The following is a 21,775-nucleotide window of genomic DNA, read 5'->3' on the forward strand; positions in this document are numbered from 1 at the left end:
TTGTCTTTAAAAAGTTTTTATTCAAGATTTACTTGAGACAGAGAGAGAGAGAATGCCTGAGCAGGGGAAGGGGCAGACAGAGATTCCCCGCGGAGCACAGAGCACAGAGCCCTACACAGGACTTGATCTTTGGACACGGAGATGACTGAGATCATGACCCGAGCCAAAGGCAGATGCTTAACTGACTGAGCCACCCAAGTGCCCCTCCATTAACTGTTTTAATAATGGTACTTACTCCCATTAAAAAATTTTTAACAGAATCATCTATTCCAAAGGTTGCTAGCCTGTTAATTATGATTCCCTTCAACAGTAACTTGGATCTAAAGTCTGAATATTTGTGGGCGCCTAAGTGGCTCAGTCGGTTAAGTGTCTGCCTTCCACTCAGGTCATGACCCCAGGGTTCTGGGATCAAGTCCCACATTGGGCTCCCTGCTCCGTGGGGAATCAGCTTTTCCCTCTACCCTTCCCCCCTGCTCATGATCTCTCTCTTTCCCACACTCTCGAATAAATAAAATCTTTAAAAAAAAAAAAAAGTCTGAATATTTGTGTCACCACCCTCCAACCCCCCAATTCATACACTGAAATCCTAACCCCCAATGTGATACTATAGATGACGCCTTTGAGACGTTATTAGGCCATGAGGGCTCCAAATGGGATTTGTATCCTTACAAAGGCAACCCAAGAAAGCACTTTTGTTCCTTCTGCCATGTGAGGACACAGCAAGAAGCCAGTCCTCTGTGAACCAGGGAGTGGGTCCTTACCAGAGAGGAAGCTGCCGGCACCTTGATCTTGGACTGCCCAGCCTCCGGGACTGTAAGAAATAAATTTGTTGTTGGTTTTGAGCCACCCAGCCTCTGGTATCCTGTTATAGCCACTCAAATGGAGTAAGACACTTGGGTAATAGTAAACCAGCTCTGCTCACCCTTGGCTTCGATTTTAGGAGAAACTATAAGCTAAAGTCGGCCAGCTCAGTTTCATGGCAGCGAGAAAGCTTCTTGATCATCCCAACACACACCAGGTACTGTGCCAGGGGCTAAGCACCGAGCTATTACTGAACACTAACAATAGCTTATATAAATGGCAAAGTGTAGTGTCCGATCGGACTGCTCCTGGAGTTGGAGGATGGCTCCACATGAGAGAGAGAGGGAGCAACCTCCCCTTACCTCCGCATGTTCTGGCAAGAACACTGCTTTGTCACAGACTGGAAACAACAGGGCAACAATGTTACTGGGTGGACCTTCACAACCCACTGGTTAGTATTCCCCTTCCCGCAAATGATCTACTTTCCCAGGCGCCTGGGTGGCTGGGTCGGTTAAGTGCCTGCCTTCGGCTCAAGTCATGATCCCAGGGTCCTGGAATCGAGTCCTGCATCCAGCTCCCTGCTCAGAGGAGAGTCTGCTTTTCCCTCTGCCTCTGTGCTCCCTCTCCCGTTCTCTCTCTCTCTCTCTCTCTAAGTAAATAAAAATCTTAAAAACAAAAAAACAATCTATTACCCCAAAATGAGAGAGCTTAGCCTGGGGAAGTAAGTAGCGGGGTTAATTTATGGCAGTTGTCAGGAACGGCCGATGAAACGATTAGACTGGTGTGGGGAAGCAGAAGGCACAGGCTCTGCAGTCAGGAACCTCGGATCAAAGCCCCACCACTGAGTTTTGTGACCTTCAGCAAGTTACTTTGCCTCCCTCCTTCGAGTTTCCTCTCGCAAAAAGGGGATGAGAATAGCGATATTAAGGGGCGCCTGGGTGGCTCAGTGAGTTGGGCCTCTGCCTTTGGCTCAGATCACGATACCAGGGTCCTGGGATCGAGCCCCGCATCGCGTTACCTGCTCTGCAGGAAGCCTGCTTCCCCCCCTCCCACTCCTCCTGCTTGTGTTCCCTCTCTCACTGTCTCTCTCTCTCTCTGCCAAATAAATAAAATCTTTAAAAAAAAAAGTATTAAAAAAAAGAGTTAACGGAGACAATATACACAGTGCTTAGCACAAGGACTTGTTGGTAGTAAGTGCTGGTGTTAGGAGGTAAGACCAACTATACTACCCACAGGTAAAACTGAAGCTCAGTGAGTCCTTTACAAGACACACAGAATCTTCTGTCCTCCCACCCCACGTACACTCTGTTCTATCCTCCCACCCCTCGTACACTCTGTAAGCCCAGCTAAAGGAGAACACAGGTAAAAATGAAACACTGATTAAGGACAGGTCCTGCCTGGGCCACGAGAAACAGCCGACGCACGCTGAGCCCCTCAGACTTCCAGTGTCTTACTGAGTCAGTTACAAGGAGCGGGGCCCTCAGGTTCTGTTGAGTCTGGGCCAAGGTTGGGGCAGCGGCGAGCTAATGCCACTTGCAAGCTGAACATAACGGCAGCAGAGGGGCCGTGAGTCAGCAGAGAAAGCGTGGCGGAGGAAAGAAGCAAGATAGTGGATCGGACTCATGGAGAAAAAGCCCAGAAAAGAGAATATGAAGCTTGACAGACCTGAACTGCAACACACACACACACACACACACACACAGTACCCTGTCAGAGAACTGACTCCCCAGTTCTCATGAGGCTGGGCTGTACTTCCTGAGTATTTCCTTTAAGATTCCCCTATGTCCTGGGGCACCTGGGTGGGTCAGTATCGGCTGCCACTGGCTCAGGTCATGATCCCAGGGTCCTGGGCTCAAGCCCCGCACTGGACTCCCTGCCCCACTGGGAAGCCTGCTTCTCCCTCTCCCACTCCACCTGCTTGTGCTCCCTCTCTTGCTGGCTCTCTGTCAAATGAATAAATATAATCTTTATTTTTTTTTAAAGATTTTATTTATTTATTTGACAGACAGAGATCACAAGTAGGCAGATAAGCAGGCAGAGAGAGAGGAGGAAGCAGGCTCCCTGCTGAGCAGAGAGCCCAATGCGGGGCTTGATCCCAGGACCTGGGATCATGACCCGAGCTGAAGGCAGAGGCTTTAACCCACTGAGCCACCCAGGCGCCCCATAAATATAATCTTTAAAAAAATGTTACAAAAAAATCCCCTATGTCCTTACAAGAGACCTTTCTTTGACCTGAATTCTTTTTCGTTGTCGTTGCTCCTTAAGCAGGAGGGGCCGTGTACTGTCCTAGAACTCAACCTTGACAACCTTCCATTGTGCACTTTCAGAAAAAGAGGAACAGAGGGGTCGCTGTGGATGGGGGGAAGGCTGACCCGGAGGGAGGATGTGGAGACGCAAGTGCAAGTGACAGCTGAATACTGGCACCTGCAGAGCTTAAACTTCATTAGGGAACTTTCACTTAAATATGAGAACAAGAGGCAAGCTACCGAATAAGCAGCGGTCCGGCGTTTGTACCTCAAAGGGGCTGTTACTCCTTTTCTTTCTTTATTTTTTTAAAGATTTATTTATTGGGGTGCATGGGGTGGCTCAGTTAGTTAAGTGTCCAATTTTGGTTTTGATGAAGTCACAATCTCAGGGTCATGAGATCAAGCCCCATGGGGGGCTCTGTGCTGGGCATAGAGTTGGCTTAGGATTCTCTCTCCCCCTCTGTGCCTCCTTTCCCCTCTAGACCACTCCCTGCACCCCCCACACACTCTTGCTCTCTTTCTATCTAAAATAAATAAAGAGTAAGGTGCCCCTTACTATTTCTTTATTTATACCTTACTCATTTGTGGGGGAGATGGTAAGAGTATTTGACAGGGGCACCAGGGTGGCTCAGTGGGTTAAAGCCTCTGCCTTTGGCTCATCTCATGATCCCAGCGTCCTGGGATAGAGCCCAGCATCGGGCTCTCTGCTCAACAGGGAGACTGCTTCCTCCTCTCTCTGCCTGCTTTCAGCCTACTTGTGATCTCTGTCAAATAAATAAATAAAATCTTAAAAAAAAAAAAAAAGGAGTATTTGACAATGAGAAGGATTTGGGAAGACCACAGACATATCCCTCTATGTTCCAGAATCTGGATATCCAGGTTCTAAGGACTCTCAAAAAGACTTGGGTGCAAAGAGAAGGAAGAAATGTTGTTCCTAAACTTGGGAAGACTGTTGGATCTTTCCCCAAGACAAACTCTTGTATTAAGGGTAAGATTTGTTTCCAGAATCTTATCATTGTTCTTTTCTCATTGTGTCCTTCCTAAGTTACTGTTGCCACAGGACACCCATCCTGCCTACTCTGAAACCCACTCAAGTCTACCCTTCCTGAATATTAGCTACTGGTCCTCTCTGCAATTAAAATGTTTATTCTTGCAAAGCACGACTCTAACTTAGAACTTAAGATATATGATAGAAAAAAAGATATAAGATGGATTACTTTATGCTAATATATAAAGGACTGTTTAGTCTAATAGATGATGTACTCTACCCACTGGTATTTGCATTTTTTTTCAAGATTTTATTTATTTATTCGACAAAGATCACAAGTAGGCAGAGAGGCAAGCAGAGAGAGGAGGAAGCAGGCTCCCCGTGGAGCAGCGAGCCTGATGCGGGGCTTGATCCCAGAACCCTGGGATCATGACCCGAGTCGAAGGTAGAGGCTTTAACCCACTGAGCCACCCAGGCGCCCTGCATTTTTTTTTCTAGAGAGAGAGGAGAACGAGTGGGAGGAGGGGCAGAAGAAGAAGCAGACTCCCTTCGGAGCAGAGAGCCTGATGTGATATTTGATCTCAGGACTCTGGGATCATGACCTGAGCCGAAGACAGATGCTTAACGGACTGAGCCACCCAGGTGTCCCCAACATTTGCACTTTATTGTATTTTATTTTTTTGACATTTGCACTTTAAAAGAAGTTTTTTTTAAAGATTTTGTTTATTTATTTGACAGAGAGAGAGATCACAAGTAGGCAGAGAGGCAGGCAGAGGCAGGCAGTGAGAGAGGGGGAAGCAGGCTCCCCGCTGAGCAGAGAGCCCGATGCGGGACTCGATCCCAGGACCCTGAGATCATGACCTGAGCTGAAGGCAGAGGCTTAACCCGCTGAGCCTCCCAGGTGTCCTGATATTTTTTGATCCAAAAGGCCAAGTCCTTCATAGCATAATTTTATGCACCAAAATCATCCTACTGGGCAGGTATTTTCTGATCCAGAGAAAATCATCATACCGGGCAGGTTTTTTGTTTTTTTTTTTTTAAGATTTTATTTATTTATTTGACAGACAGAGATCACAAGTAGGCAGAGAGGCAGGCAGAGAGAGAGGAGGAAGCAGGCTCCCCGTTGAGCAGACAGCCGGATGCAGGACTCGATCCCAGGACCCCGGGATCATGACCTGAGCCGAAAGCAGAGGCTTTAACCCACTGAGCCACCCAGGTTCCCACGGGCAGGTATTTTTTGATGCAGAGGTCTTTCCGGGGCCTCACATGGTCTTCCCCTACTAGAATATACATTGTGTAATGGCAGACATTGTTGTCTGTCTCTAATCACCGTTGAATCTTTAAAGCTGGACTTGGACTGAATAAATGGTGATGTCAGGATTCAAATCCCAGTCTGGCTTTAAAGTATAATGTTCATTCTACTATATAAAATGGTCTTTTTCTTATAATGTATCTTGTCACCTACCTTATCTTAAGAGGAAAAGAGAAGAGAAATAAAGGAAAGGAATAAGAGATGGCATCAAAATGGATGAAATGAAATATAGGCTCAGACATTAGCTGGAATATGGGGCCCGCTGGGCTTCTTCTCCCAAGCAAATCAATAGTTTTCTCAGGGCTCCAGATGTTTCTCTTCCAAAACTGTTTCTATTTATTATCTTTCCTACGTTTCTTATTATTTGTGATTGTTTTAATTTTTAATTTTATTTTTTAGACTTTTTTTTTTAAAGACTTTATTTCATTATTTGACAGAGAGCAAGCATAAGCAGGGGGAGTGGGAGGGGGAGAAGCAGGCTCCCCGCTGAGCAGGGAGCCCGATGCGGGGCTCCATCCCAGGATGGAGCCTGGGATCATGACCTGAGCCCAAGGCAGATACTCAACCGACTGAGCCGCCCAGGCGCCCCTATATGTGATTTTTTTTAAAAGCATGCTTGTTAAAAAAATAATTATCCAGTGGAAATTATGGAACAGTTGAAAGAAAACATTACATAGGATCTTCCTACCAAAATCCAACCACTCTGAATTCACACCTTGCTGCTACATTTTCTTCTAGGCTTCCTCCTATGCTTATATTTTTATTACTTTCAGAAGATTTTTATTTATTTATCTGAAAGAGAGGGAGCACGTGCACGAGTAGGGAGAGAGGGAGAGGGAGAGAAAGAATCTGGAGCAGACTCTCTCTTGAGCTTGGAACCCTACTCAGGGCTTGATCTCAGGACCCTGAGATCATGGCCTGAACCAAAATCAAGAATCAGTTGCTTAACCCACTGAGCCACCTAGGTGCCTCCCTATCTTATATTTTAAACTTAGCTATGATCATTCAGTATATATAGTTTAAATCCTGATTTATTTTTTTTCTACCATCACTTTTTTGGTTCTGTACTGATATTATTCCCTGATGTTCAGTGTAAAATCCTCAGTTAAATGAAGTGAGACTTTGCTGCCCATTGGTATTAAATTTTCATAATCTTACATACTGATTCTGTGACAAGGGAATTTTAAAATTCCAAGTCTTATCATTGGCAGAGGGGGGAAAAGTTTTTACATTTCCCTCTCTCTGTTAAATATTTTAAGAACTGCAAGGAATCAATAAAACATACAGTTGTGTTTATTTATAAGACTGAACAAATGCCATTATTCTCGAACCATTTTCCCCTCCTAGGCCTTCCCAAATTATCATCACTGGGGGAATGAAAAGCCATTGCCCCAGAGAAGAACAAATGTTTTAGACTCTAAGAAGGTGATCACGCACAAATATAAATAAATTTGAATCGAGTTCTTATTTAATATACACGTAATGCTGTCCTAGTAAATGGTCCTAGGACCAACCACTCTACAGTCGTGTAGATTAATACAGCATAGAGGTAGTTTTAGTTGTATAGCTGAAGGGATGCCAGAAATATAGAATTTCCAAATCAGTAAAAGGTAACTATGGTGTAGGGACTATTTATTACCTGTTCTATTCATCACCTGTGTGACTACAAATGGTTAAAAACCAAACAAATTAATAAAAACCTGTCCCCACAAATTGGGGTTTGTTTTTTTTTTTTTTAAAGACTTTATTTATTTATTTGACAGACCGAGATCACAAGTGGGCAGAGAGGCAGGCAGAGGGAGACGATGCGGGGCTTGATCCCAGGACCCTGAGATCCTGACCTGAGCCGAACGCAGAGGCTTAACCCACTGAGCCACCCAGGCGCCCCTAGGGAAGGGGTATTTTTAAAGCATCAGCCAAGTTACTGGCTTCTTGGGGGATGTTTTACAAGCATTATTTAATCCTCACAGTGATGCTCCTGGGTTGGCAAGTTGCTTACTCCGTGTTTTTTCTTCCTTCTTTACTGTAAGAATCTTTTATTCTCTGGCCCTTCACCTTTGCCCTTCTTCCTGGAACGAGGATGCCATGCTGAGATGAAGCAGCCATCTTGTCACCACAAAGACCAAAGGCTCAAGCCAGGGACGGCCGAGCAGAAAGCGTCAGGCTTAGACTGCAGATGACTTCTCGGAGCTACTCTGTGCCAGCGCCGCTCTTCCTTCCTCCTAACTTGTCTGAGACACTCCTGGGTTTCCCGCTGTTGCACACAGCCATCCCAACTGGTACAGCCAACTGAAGTCACTTCCCCAAGGCGACACTGTCCGAAAGCGGCAAGATGAGAAGGAAAACCCAGGTGTGTCTCGGTCTGCAAAAAAACTTGCCTTTCTGGCCTCTGCCGTGCTGAAGCCCAGGCTTCTCTCTCTGGGCAAAGAGAAGGATTTCTAACCTTCCAGGATGATAGACACAAAGGAGCGTACTTAGAGTGGCACCTGTCACCGAGGACAGACACCCAGTGTTTGCTGAGTCAGGAGTCCAAGGACCCAAGTACGACTGTTTTCAGTATTCAGCTCTACAGAGCTATTTTAAGTGCTGAGGGAAAAAAAAAAAAAAAACAACCAACTGTTTCTGTGGGTGTACTACTCTAGCTGCAGAAATTAGTCAGCAGTTTCATTGAGTTTCTCAGCTCTCTCGCAGCTCTGTCCCCCTCCTCTTCTCTGCCTCCTCTCTCCTTCATAGAAGCCCTTCTCATCTCACCAGTCGGCTCCTGCAAGCCCAGCTCCCTACCCCAGCCCACCCCCCAAAAGGGGGGCCGGGGCGTATGGATTCCTCGAGGAAAGCTCTATGAACGAAGCGGCTCATTCTGCTGGGGAAGAGAGGAGTAAGCCCACGGGAGGGACCATCCTTTCCAGACTGGCAGGGAAAAACCAAAAACAGGGAGCTGAGCAGCAGTCCAGAGGAGCAGATGCTAAAAGCTCCAGGCAGGGGAGCTAAAGCTGCAGGAAGGTACTGATTCCTCGCCAGACGGGCAAGGACACAGCAGGGCTTGGAATCGCTCATTTCTATTGCAAGCAAATGTGTTACATGTGTACTCTGGATTGGTTTGAAAAGGTCTGAATTGTGAACTTTTTAAAAACAAAGATCTTGAGACGTACTATACCATGAAATAAGTACCAAAGTACCAGGAGAGTCATTTTGCTCTGACCCAGATACTAGAACCAGACCTAGATAGCCGGGCCCTCACAGGAAGGAGACTGGCTGTGGCAATGACCTATTGGGACCTTGGACTCTGAGCTACTTAGGAGTCGCTAGTCACATACCTGGGAGAGAGGGAGCGGTTTTGGTCTGGGGCGCTTGGGTGCGGCAGGGTGGGGTCCCGCGCTGGAAAACCACGTGAGTATGGGAGTACTGGAGGTGGGGAGAGGGCATGGGGAGAACAAGCTGCAGCCCTTCTAACTCTTTATACTACCTACAGCTAGTGTGTGTTCATGAGATCCCAGCGAGGCAGCATCAGGGAATGGTCAGGCCAAAGAGGAGACTTTTCTTTGCCTCTCTGTGCTCCTGATCTTCTAATCGTCCATTTCTCTGCAATGGACACCTGAGCCCCTGGCAGAGAGTTGGATCCTCACCCAACTCTCCCTTCTTTTCTCAAATCGTCTGCCTATGGCAGTTCTGGGCTCTTCAACTCATATCTGCAAGTGACTGAGCCCACCCCCAATGATGTGGGCTGTTCTCAACAACCACAGGCCATTGGCCCCTTAGGGCCAACTTCACTAAAGGGCTGGAAATGGGGAGAGAATGGACTTTGGAGGTGTGGGCTGGCTTTTGAGAAGTTCTGGTCCAGGTCAGCTAACCATCCTGCTGGCCTGGAGGCCCAGTCTACCTTCACAGACTGTTTTCCAATCTCAAGAGTCACTCTACAGAGTCCCCTGGCATCCCATCCCCACACATGTACTCACTTGGGCCGCAGACTCCGGCAAATGAATTAGGTCAGCTGCAACTTGCTCCGGGATCCTGGATTGCTGGTAGAGGTGGCAGTGACTCCACAATAAACCATCTTAAGCTTCCCTGGGATCTTGGCATCAGCTAGTATCGTGAACTTCAAAGGATTTGGTCTCGCTATGGACTGCGGCAGTAAAAAACCCCATTCTAGCTGTTCCAGACCTGTCTGTGCAGCTAGCTGGAAGGTTGTGGGGGAGATGGTGGGTGTGGTGGGGAAGTGACTGCAACTTCTCCAGGGTGGGCAAGGGCACCGGGGCTGGGATCCGATAAATCCGTCCCCCAATAAATAGTTTTATAAAAAGTCTTTTGGAACTGAAAATGGGATTTCCCAACGTAGATGTCTCCTAAGTAAGCAATTCTGTTTATGGTATTTTCTTAAAAATGGAAACACACCTGGACTGCAGTTTTATTTTGTTGTTGTTGTTGTTGTTGTTTTTTAAGGATAAAGATATAGCTTTGCTTGTCGACAGAAACACAATGCAAAGTGAAATTGCTTTTATTACATAATGCAACATGATCTTTGAACCTTTTGCAGAGCAAGAGAACTGAGGCTAGCAATAGGCTAGTAGTACGGCTGGAAAAATATTTTTCCAAAAAAATTGGCCAGCAGTCAAGTCCATTAGGGCATAGTGAGCATCTATTGTTTTTCCTACCCTGATAAAATTTCCCCTGGCACGGTATTCCAGATTTCCTTTGAAGAAAGTCCCTGTTCCTGCTCTTCTGCTCTGAGATGTCTGAGGACTCACTGCTGGCTTTGGAGGTGGGCACATGAATCAAGGTCAATCAGTGTATCTCACACACTGGGCTACAGGACTTGACCCAACACATGGGCACATGACTCAGCCAGATGCAACGAGTCATGAGAGAGCTTAGGAGTCTTCCCTGATAAACTTGGATCTGGGAGATTATAGGACTGACAGCCGTCTTGCCCCTGTGTGGAGCCAGAGAAAAAAACTGATAAAAGAGCAGAGCCTAGAAATAGAGAAAGCCCAGATCCTGAGGACATTGTTTTGATGCCCCAGATTAAACCATATCTAAACTAACAGTCTTTCCAGTAACATCAGTCAATATAGTTTCAGTTAAGTACAATTACAGAGTAATATCTTTATATGTTCAGTTTTTAAGAAAATTATAGCGTACACCAAAGACGATCTGGGATCTGGCTCTCCACTCTAATCTTTACTGAGTTCTTACTGTGTTTCAGGTATTAAAGTATTTTTTCTGAAAGATTTATATATTTTAGGGGTGCCTGGGTGGCTCAGCAGTTAAGGGTCTGCCTTCAGCTCAGGTCATGATCCCAGGGTCCTGGGATCGAGCTCTGCATCGGGCCCTCAGCTCAGCAGGAAGTTTGCTTCTCCCTCTCCCACTCTCCCTGCTTTTATTCCGTTTCTCGCTGTGTCTCTCTGTGTCAAAAAATAAATAAAATCTTAAAAAAAAAAAAAGATTTACGTATTTTGGAGAGAAAGAGCGCGCACAGGTGAGTGAGTGCAGGGGTGGGGTGGGGGTGAGCCGAGGGAGAGGGAGAGAGGAACTTTAGCAGATCTCAAGTCAGGGCTCGATCCCATGACCCCGAGATCGCTCCCTGAGCTGAACCCAAGAGCCAGCTGCTCCGCTGAGGGCGCCACCCAGGGGCCCCTTAGATATTAAGTATTAAGCACGTTAAAGATATTCTCTAATAAAATCCTAACAACCACCTTTACTTCCTTTCTAAACAGGTAGAGCAGGAATTTGAACCCTAGACTCTAGAGCACATGAGGCTGCTTGACTATTGTGAGTCCAGGCCTTGGCTACATTTCTCATCTCCTAAGGGGTGTGGCTGCCCCAAATTTGAGCTTCTCAATCTTCTAGTTCAAATGAAATAAGCAATGTAAACAAATGAAATTGATAGAGTGGAACAGGATGGGGGCCCAGAACTTTCTTTCTTGCATCCTCCTCTCCTAAGGAATTTTTAGGACTTCGAAAAAATATTTTGAGGGGCGCCTGGGTGGTTCAGTCCGTTGAGCATCTGCCTTCAGGTTATGACCCCGGAGTCCTGGGATTGAGCCCCCCGCCCCTCCATCAGTCTCCCTGCTCGGCAGAGAGTCTGCTTCTCCCTCTGCCCCCCCGCCACCGTCACATAAATAAATAAAATTTTTAAAAAAATAAAAAAAATATTTTGAAAAGCACTTCATGGGACCCAACAAGGATGAAGGTATGTACACCCTCTACATACCCACACGGAACAATCTCCAAGATATATTAAATGGGAAAAAGGTGTAGAACAGCATATACAATGTGCTACATTTATTTATGTTATTATTAAAAAGAGGAAGACAGAGGGATATTTGAATATCTAGAAGGATAAACAAGAACTGTTTTCACTGATTGCCTGTGTAGCCAAGGAATACAGTTGGGCAACCTTTTACTATATGCCCTATTGCGCTTTTTATTTTAACCATGTGACTGTATCACCTGTCTTAGAAAAAGGAAGAGGAAGGGAAGGAGGAGGCAGAGGAGGAGAAGAAAACCCATTTATTAGCGCGGATCTCCACGCAAGGTAAGCTGGCCACTGGGAAGTCGAGATTTCTCCCAGTGGGCTGAGATCTGGTCCTGAAAATATAAATTCTTTCTCCCACAGAACATTTACCTTCACATATGACTAAACATGAGCTATTAAGATAGTGATTAAAGGCCAACAAAACACTCATCAAGTTAAAAATGAGCACGTTAATAACATTTTCTGGGGACCCCGGTGCAGACTCCGCTGAGGAAGTCTGGCTGCCGCACAACGCCGAGCAATGCTGCAGAATTTCTGCTCCCAGGCACACAGGCTGAAAGCAGGAATTTCCTCACCTCGGGAATTCATTCACCCAGAGTTACCAAGTGCTCAGTACGTGTCAGATACTGTGCTAAGCGCTAAGGATAAAGCATTTCACGAAAGGACTAAAATCACTGCCCGTATGGACTTACATCTTGCTGGCAATGAGGATAGAGACAGTAAACAAGATAAAGATGTAAAATACACACTGTACTCCATTAGTGCTACAGTGAATATTTTTTTCACATTTCGTGAAACCTGAAAGTGGGATGTATCTTTCGGTAGATGCATCTGACAGCTGGCAGGGCCTCATTTTTTTGTTTCTCTGAGGGGCACTTAATGGTGTCTTAGATCTGATGAAATATAGGAAAATACTACAGATGGGAGAATACTGTCCCAGACTGACAAGTGCTACAGAGAAAAAGAAGCAGAGCAGAGGGAGAAGGAGTATGAGGAAGCCGCAACTTACAACAGTCGGGAGAGACCTGGGTAACATTTGAGCAGAATTAAACAGGTGAAGGAGCGAGCCATTCATTCCCCTGTCCGGGCGGAACAGCATCCCCAGTAAGGGAAAAGAACAAGGAGGGAGGGGAGAGTAAGCTTCAGAAACACAACGTGCTAGTGTGGCGGGAGTGGAGGGAATGTAGCAGGAGAGGAGGTCAGGGGATAAGAGGGGGGCCAGGTTATATAGGGACTTGATCATTGCCTTTCGTGTGCAAGAGGCTGGGTAGTATCGTAGCTAAGAGCGCAGGCTTTGGAGCCAGATCTTGGATTTACGTCCTACCTTTGCCACTTCCTAGCTATATGACATCAGACAAATTACTCTTTGCCTGTTTCACCATCTGTAAAATGGGGCTACTGTCACTACCTACCTCATGAGGTTGCTGTGAGGATTAAGTAAAGTATTTTACGTAAAACACTTGGATAGACAGAGCCTGGTAAATAAGGCGCACCACCTACGTGTTTAACATTGTTATTATTGATTGGTTATGAATTTTGATAGCTGCCTCATCGTTAGTAATTTATTTTTCTCTCTGTTGTTCGGTTAATGGCTAGTAATGCATAATTGTATCAACAATGCTTTGTGGGGGGCCCCTGGCTGGCTCAATCAGTAGAGTATGCGACTCTTGATCTCTGGGTCATGAGTTCGAGCCCCACATCATACCGAGTTGACTTAAAAAAAGCAAAACAAAACAAAGTTTGGACACTGCTTCCCCAGTAATTAGTCTCTGAACACCTGTGTATGGTGTATTTCAAGTACAAATTATTATTTCATCTTTCTAAGCAGGTATAGACAATACTCCACCACACCACCAACCCCCCAACCAAAAAACAATCTTGTGCAATTATGTTTCACCGCTTAGCTGAGTTTGTCCCGAGAAAGTTAGGATGAGGAAAGTGCGCCACTGAAGAGACACTGAAGTAGGGGATTGTAAGGAAGCAATTTAAATCATGAATTTTGCACCAGTTAATTTTGTTGTTGCTTTGTTAGCAGGTTTGGTTTAGAGAAAAACCACTTTTATTCACTCAAGTTAAAATGTTTGATTATGTGTATTTGATTTTATTTTTATTTTTATTTTATTTATTTATTTTTTTATTTGTGAGAGAGAGAGAGAGAGCGCGCAAGAGCACAGGCAGACAGAGTGGCAGAGGGAGAAGCAGGCTCCCTGCGGAGTAAGGAGCCCGATGTGGGACTCGATCCCAGGACGCTGGGATCATGACTTGAGCCGAAGGCAGCTGCTTAACCAACCGAGCCACCCAGGCGTCCCGTTGATTTTATTTTTTTAAGATTTTATTTATTTATTTGACAGACAGAGATAGAGCATAAATAGGCAGAGTGGCAGGCAAGGGGGAGGGAGAAGCAGGCTCTCCACTGAGCAGGGAGCCCGGTGCGGGGCTTGATCCCAGGACTCTGGGATCACGACCCGAACCGAAGGCAGCCGCTTAACCAACTGAGCCACCCAGGTGCCCCTGATTATGCGTATTTTAACGATTTGTGGTACTCTTATCCTGAATGCTTAGATTTATGGAAGTCTGAGGCGTAAGTCAGGTAGTCACAATTTTTTCATGTTTTCTCTTCCTTTATTGAAGAAACGGTCCTTGAACATCTACCACATTAAAGAAATTATACTGGGTGATTAAAGGGCACAAACAGGAACAAGACAAGGTCCCTGACTTTTCTCTATAAAATTGGTGGAAGTACATTCATATGTAACTCCCTTCCTCTTAAATAAGGAGTCCATTTCATGGCTGTTCTGCAATCATGATGCCTGTGGTCCTCTTTCAGACCCCAAACGAGGGACAAATTAGCCACTGTACCCTCTCTACTTCCTCTTGAGACTGGAAGTGGTGAGCAGCTCCACCCCTTGCCAGACACCAAGACAGAGGCAAGATTCTGAGGTTGGGGGGGGAATGGGGGCTCGACCGTTACCTCCTCTGGACCCACTGTCCATCCCTCCTGCCCATAGTCCTTCTGCCCCAGGGGATGCTGTTAGGAAAGAAACAGGTCAACTGGAGGGGAAAACTCACCGTATGCTGTTACTGACCTACAATACTCACCAGGTTAAAACAAAGCAGGGCACTTTCACGAGGTCGGTGCCTTAAAAGAATTTAGCTAAAATGTCAAGGCACTGTTTTTTTACTATGAAAGAATACGTGCAGTAGATATCCATGGGCCCCACTCCAGATGATGGGGTAGGGTGAGGCACAGGAAGAAGGGGAGAGGCTCCCGAAAGGCTGGGCCTTAGGGACTGAGTGAGGTTCTTTGCATACTTTACTTGGTAATAGCAACGCTGAGCATTTACTGGTCACTTTTTTTTAGGCTGCAGCAAAATGCACCCATGGAAAATGTCTGAAGCAAACGTCAAGTGTCCAGTTTTAAAGCAGCAGACAATGCTTAGTGCACAGTATTTTGGGCAGTATGATCCCAACCATTCTCCAAGTCACCCAAGCTTAAAACCTTGGCAGTAGGAAAGGAACTTTCACCATAACCTCCACGATATGGGTTATCTACCATTCCACCCCCCAGACGAAAAAAGGACCCTCCTCCTCAGCATAATATTCACATATCCACAATGTCTTCTTCATTTATCCATCAGTCTCATCTTTTGTGACAGTGCTAACCACACAGAGATACAGAACTGAGTAACAGAATCCTGCCCTTAACAGTTTGGCTTCCCAAGCATTTACTGAGTGTTTTCCACATATTAACAACGGCCAAGTGCTAGCATAGACATATGTATCCGGATTTCGGGGAAAGCTTTCAGATGATGCCAGAGTTGTCTTAAGGAACCAGTAGGAGTTTCCTGGATGAGGAAGTGGGAGGGGAAGGGCATATCCAGGCCTAATTCCAGAGTATGTGGAGGAGGCATGAGCTGGAAAGATAGAAGCCCAAACGTAACAGGCCTGTACAGCAAGCTACAGAGACTGGGTTTTATTATGGAGCAGATGGACAACCGCCGGAGGATTTTAAGAAGAGTATCAACACGGACAGATGTTTTGTCATTGTTAGACTCATGGAAGGGTGACTGGACTGGACAGAAGCCAGGGCTTGAATGCAGACAAACTGGTTAGGAAGCTACTGCTATAATCTTGGTGAAAAATAATGAGAACATGAACTATGTCAGAGGCAGAGAGGATGAAGAACATAGGACCTGTCTGAGAAATATTCTATAAATAGAAATGAGAGGACTTGAATACTGGACATGTGGGGGTGAAATCCAGAACATAAGATTCCTCCCAGTGTCCTCCTAGCTTAGGCAATTATTTGGCTAGTGGTACTGTTGAGGGTGGCAAGGCACAAAGAAGCATATTGATGTATTTCTTTTTTTTTTTTTTCCCTTCAGTGGAGCCTGGGGGAAATGATGAGTTCAATTTTAAATGCTGAATTTGAGAGCTGCAGGGGATCCAAGTGGAGAGCTGTATGAATCAGTAAGCTAACTCGACCCTGCGCTTTTCAGGCTCAAGAAATTGACAAGACTACTCCAGAAGCATGTGTACCTACCTGGGCAATCTCAATTCGAAAGGGACAGGGCATTCCATTTTGAGGAAAATGACATTTTTCACGTTTAAAAAGAAAAAGCACTGAAAATGCAGGGGTTGAGAGTTAATAACAAAATAGGATGCTACTAGCTGCCCAACGGACACTACAGATCAACGCATTTTCTCTCACAAACTAAATGCAGGGTTCGACCACCTCACGCCACTTGAAAACAACGGCGTACCTGGTGTTAGGATCTAGGAATTCCTTTTGTAACAGGTTTGGAGAGCAAGAACCGAGAAACGCGCCCTCCGGTGGCCGTGGAATGAGGGGGCTCTACCACTCTTTTTACCACCAAACAAAGCCCTGTGAAGAAATGCAATTTACAAGGATCAGAAGGCCCCAAGGCTCGTACTGCTAAACCGCAAACCCAAAGGAACCCTCCCAGGGGCCGGGACCCCTTACCTGTCACGTCGGCCGAAGTAAAATTTCACTTTCGACTCAACAAAATACGACCCCAGACTCGACAGCTGGCAGAAAGTCCCCTCCGGCGACAACTAAACACCCCGCAAGCCAAAACACGTACACTACCGGGATTCTCTCCAGCCAGCAGGGCCGGGCTTCGACCACGTGGGTGATTGGGGCCAGCGGTAGCTCCCCGAGGCGGGCGGGAGTAGGAGGCGTGTCCCTGCCGAGGGAGGAGGGGCCAGCGCAGTGGGCGGGGCTTGGGCGGGTACGGGCTACCGGCCTCCGCTCGCCTACTTTTCCCCTTTGCCTTCGCCCTTCGAGCCGCCACGTAATGCCACGTCCCCGCGCATGCGCATCTTGACTAGTGGTGGCGGCTGTTTCCGGGCTTAGGGGGCTGGAGCGGCCGCCGAGTAGGAGGCGTTGGTGGCCGCGGCTGGGGAGTGCAGAGTGCGGGCTTGGGGGCCAGGCCCTGCCGAAGGCAGGGAAAGTTACCTTCTCTTTCCCAAAGGGGCCGGTAGAGCCGGTGGCTGAGCGACAAGATGAATTTCCTTCGCGGGGTAATGGGGGGTCAGAGTGCCGGACCCCAGCACACAGAAGCCGAGACGGTGAGAGGAGCGCGATGGGTCCGGGACTTGGGAAGGGTTCGGGCAGGAACGGGACGGAGGATTCGGGGGCCTGGAGGTGACTTCCCGCGCCCCGCCGTGGGCTGGGGGTCCACACGCCGCCTCTCCCTTTGCCTCCCTTTCTCTGCTGAAACCCCGGAGTTATTCCCTTACGCCCCCCGCGCAGCCCCCACCGCGGCGTTTCGGCCGGGCTGACAGGAGCCGCGCCCCAAAGCTCCGCAGGCCCGGCGTGGGGGGTGGTCCTCAGGTGGTGCCGCCCGGGAAGGGCTCGATCCTGCGCACGGGTGGCTCGACCTGTCCCCTGTGCCCCCGGGGGCAGCGGGCCCTTGCCTCCTTCGCCTGTAGTGCTGCTGCCTCCGTCGCAGCCTGGAATGGGGCATGGGGGAGACTGCGAGGTTTAAAACCCAGCTGTTGACTCGAGCATGTGGCTGAGAATAAAAAGATAGTTTGGGGGCACAGAGCCACCTGCTCCTGCCCCTTCAACTGCAGGAAGGTCGTTCTGGTTCAGACCTCGTTTTTCGGGCTCCTCCAACTCTGTGCCTTTTGGGAAATGCTCGCTTGAACGTATAGGGGTACTTCGCGCTCACACCGCTCTGGGACACCTCCGTGGCTTTCCCTTACGCTCACCCCATTCAGAAGTCTGAACCCTTGGTGCAAACATGATTTGCAGCGTCACTTTAAAAACTTGTTAGCCATTGAAGACTGTGTTCGTTGGTTCAGCGTTAGGTTTAGGGTAAACTTAACTTTGAAGTTTGGTTAGTTGCTATTAGAAATTAGTGTGTGTGGCATTTTAAAAATAAACTATTTGAGAATAATTTTTAGGATTTTATTTATTTATTTGACAGAGAGGGAGAGACAGCGAGAGAGGGAACACAAGCAGGGTGGGTGGGAGAGGGAGAAGTAGGCTCTTCCCTGAGCCGGGAGCCCAGTGCTGGTCTCGATCCCACAACCCTGGGATCAGGACCTGAGACCAAGCTTGGCAGAGGCTTAACGACTGAGCCACCCAGGCGCCCCGAGAATAATTTTAGATCTACAGAAAAGTGACAAAGTATGACATTTTAAAGGTAAACTTTGTGTCGTATTCATAGACATGATTGGGATGTCTATGAACATAGGCCCTATGTTCTGTGCTACCCGGATCTGGAAGGATAATAATACCTTTTGTTTGTCAAGCTCTTACCTTGAGGAAGGTACTGTGCTGAGCTCTGTATAATCTGTATTCTCCATTAATCTAACCACCTTGCAAGATGGGTGATAGTATCTTCACTTTACAAATGAAGAAGTGAGGCTTGGAGAGACGAAGTAACTTGACCAAGGTCACACTGTTAGTAGTAGGGTCAGGATTCAACCATGGTTTGCCTTCTTCTAGGAAGTTTTCTTGCTGATGCCCATATTTTAATACTTATCTGGGAATTTTGGAAGTTTATGTAATATTAAAATTAACCTCTCAGATCTGGATTAGAACTGCTTAAAGCAGAAGTTGGAAGCTGGTGCATCTGTTTTCCTTCCTTTGAAAATTAGGAGATTTCGCGAACGCGCGTGCATGCGTGTGTGTGTGTGTGTGTGTGGCACACACACACACACTCCCCATGTTTGCCTTCTGTCTGCTCCCTCATGGTTACAAGGCACTCAAACTGCCCTATTATAGGACCATACTCTCTCCAGATTACCAAAGTCACAGCGTAAGTCTTCAGGTTTTGTTCGTTTTATTTCTGATATATATATTTTTAAAGATTTTATTTACTTATTTGACAGGGAGAGACACAGTGAGAGAGGGAACACAGCAGGGAGAGTGGGAGAGGGAGAAGCCAGCTTTCCACCAAGCAGGGAGCCCTACTTGGGTCCCGATCCTCGGATCGTGACCCGAACCGAAAGCAGACACTTAACGACTGAGCCACCCAGGCACCCCCCTATTTCTGATATTTTTTTGTTTGAGGCAGCAAGTATGGTTTATTAGAGCTTGGTTTGGATTTAGACCTGATTTGAATCCTTTTCTTTCACCCCTAATTTGATTGGACCAGTCAAGAGATGGAAAACACCTTGCGAGTAAAGTAGGGGAACCACCTGCTTTTATGGGTGTAAATGAGGATTAAGTGAAATAAGAAATAGAGCCTGGCGGGGTGCATGCGTGGCTCAGTCTGTCTTTGGCTCAGGTCATGATCCCAGGGTCCTTGCATCTAGCCCCCTGCTCTGGGCTCCCTGCTCAGTGGGGAGTCTGCTTCTTCCTCCCTCTCTGCCCCTCCACCATGCTCGTACTCTCTAGCTCTCTGTCTCTCTCAAATAAAATCTTAAAAAAAGAAAGAAAGAAAGAAATAGAGCCTGGCATTTAGTATGTGCTCAATAAAGGGTAGTTTTTTATTACATGTTTTTGGAGGAAGACCCCCCCTTTTTTTTTTAATAGTTGGCTTATCACAATGACTTCTGTGGAAAAGATGGTGTAGCATCAAGTATAGGATTTTGAAGTTAGAAGGTCCTTGGCTGATCATCCAGGTTGAACCACCTCATTTTACAAGTTAGGAAACTGAGGCACAGATCACTAAAGCAGCTTGCACAGTATTACAGAGCTGAGACTAGAACACTGATCTTCCATAGTGAATGGAGCAACTTAATTTTTGCGCTGTGATTTCAAAATGAAGCTCGAGTATCACTTGTGTATGTTGTTTATATAAATTGAAAGGAAAATGAGGGTTCTTGTTCAAGCCTAACTTTGAGCACGTATACTCAAAATTGGAAAAGTAATTTGTCTTATGAAGAGAATTAAAAGTTTGCTCCAAGTTACAATGTGAATAAAATTTGTTTCATCATCTCATTCCATTAGGAAATATAACTGGTAAAAGGGGTCATGGGTCACTAATTTGAAAATGAGTGGTACAATTTTAGATGTTTTATTTTTTTTTATTTTTTTTTTTTAAAGATTTTATTTATTTATTTGACAGAGAGAGATCACAAGTAGGCAGAGAGGCAGGCAGAGAGAGAGAGAGGGAAGCAGGCTCCCAGCTGAGCAGAGAGCCCGATGCGGGACTCGATCCCAGGACCCTGAGATCATGACCTGAGCCGAAGGCAGCGGCTTAACCCACTGAGCCACCCAGGCGCCCCCAATTTTAGATGTTTTAATTGGTGATTTGATCTGGTCTGGATATTCAAGTTGCCGGAATTGGGAACCTCTAACTACACATTATTGTGTACTATCTTGCAATTTTTTCCATTTCTGTAAAATTAGATTATTTTCATTGTGATTTTCCATCTTTTGTACTTCAGCAGAAAGCCTCTTTGTCTAAGGTCTGCCTGTCCTTTATTTTACTTTATTTATTTTTTGTGAAAGATTTTAAAAAATTTTACATGATCTGGGGTGCCTAGGTGGCTCACTGGGTTAAAGGCCTCTGCCTTCGGCTCAGGTCATGATCCCAGGGTCCTGGGATTGGGCCCCGCATCGGGCTCTCTGCTCGGCAGGGAACCTGCTTCCTCCGCGCCCCACCCCCCGCCTCTCTGCCTACTTGTGATCTCTGTCTGTCAAATAAATAAATAAAATCTTTTAAAAAAAATTTTACATGATCTATACACCGAACATGGGGCTTGAGCTTACAACCCTGAGATGGAGTTGCATGCTCTAGTGGCTGAGCCATTCAGACAGACACCCCTAAAGTCTACCTGTCCTTTAAATTGTTTTTTTTTTTTTTTTTTTTTTTTTTAAGAGAGAGAGCACAAGCCTGTGCCTGGTGGTGGGGGTGGGGGGTGCGCAGAGGCAGACGGAGAGAGGGGCAGTTAATGCTAAGCAGGCTCCATGACCAGCACAGAACCCTGACGTTGGCTCCATCTCAGGACACTGAGGTTGTGACCTGAGCCAAAATCAAGAGTCAGATGCTTAACCAACTGAGCCACCCAGGTACCCATCCCTGTCCTTTAAATCCACCCTTATTGTTCCCCCCACCAAATTGCAGATAATTTCTGTCTCCTCTGAGCAATCTTCACATTTTAACTAGATGGTACAGTTCTTATGCTTTCTACTATTTGTATCATTTCTTCTAGACTTTTTTTCCCCAAGATTTTATTTATTTATTTGACAGAGAGAGATCACAAGTAGGCAGAGAGGCAGGCAGAGAGAGAGGGGGTAGCAGCCTCCCTGCTCAGCAGGGAGCTTGATGTGGGGCTCGATCCCAGGACCCTGGGATCATGACCTGAGTCGAAGGCAGAGGCTTTAACCCACTGAGTCACCCAGGCGCCCCATCTCTTCTAGACTTTTAAATGTCTTTAGGGAAGAGTTTTAAAATATTTCAGTCTTTGTTTTTCCATAGTAGTAGATATTCAATAAGTATTTGATGAATGAATTATAGGGGTGTCTGGGTAGCTCAATCAGTTAATTGTCCTACTCTTTATTTCAGCTCCGGTCGTGATCTCTGGGTGCTGAGGTGGAGCCCCCTGTCGGGCTCAGTGAGCAGTCTGTTTGAGACCCTTTCCCTCTCCTTGGTCCTCTGCCCCTCCCCCCGACTTGTGCTTGCTCGCTCACTGGCTCTCTGACTCTAAAATAAATAAGTCTTCAATAAAAGAATGAATTATAGTGTTATATG

The 21,775-nt window shown here is 46.5% G+C and overlaps 2 protein-coding genes across 3 annotated transcripts in view; one reads left to right on the forward strand and one right to left on the reverse strand.

Annotated features, from left to right (window-relative positions):
• The window catches only part of G3BP2 (G3BP stress granule assembly factor 2), an 88,600-nt gene extending 71,867 nt beyond the window's left edge, over window positions 1–16,733 (reverse strand). Inside the window, exon 1 of one of the 2 annotated variants that reach the window (XM_080795597.1) lies at window positions 16,585–16,733. The gene's annotated coding sequence lies outside the window, so the exon portion shown is untranslated. The remainder of the gene's footprint in view (window positions 1–16,584) is intronic. The other variant, XM_080795595.1, reaches the window with a different exon arrangement.
• A 208-nt stretch (window positions 16,734–16,941) lies between these two features.
• Window positions 16,942–21,775, forward strand: part of USO1 (USO1 vesicle transport factor) — a gene marked incomplete at its 3' end in the record, with an annotated part of 77,152 nt that continues 72,318 nt past the window's right edge. The window contains 1 exon segment of the mRNA XM_080796867.1: window positions 16,942–17,192. Coding sequence (XP_080652993.1) covers window positions 17,127–17,192 — 66 coding nt within the window. The 5' untranslated portion in view covers window positions 16,942–17,126.

This window comes from Martes martes (genome assembly GCF_963455335.1).
Source record: "Martes martes genome assembly, chromosome: 2".
Lineage (NCBI taxonomy): Eukaryota > Metazoa > Chordata > Mammalia > Carnivora > Mustelidae > Martes > Martes martes.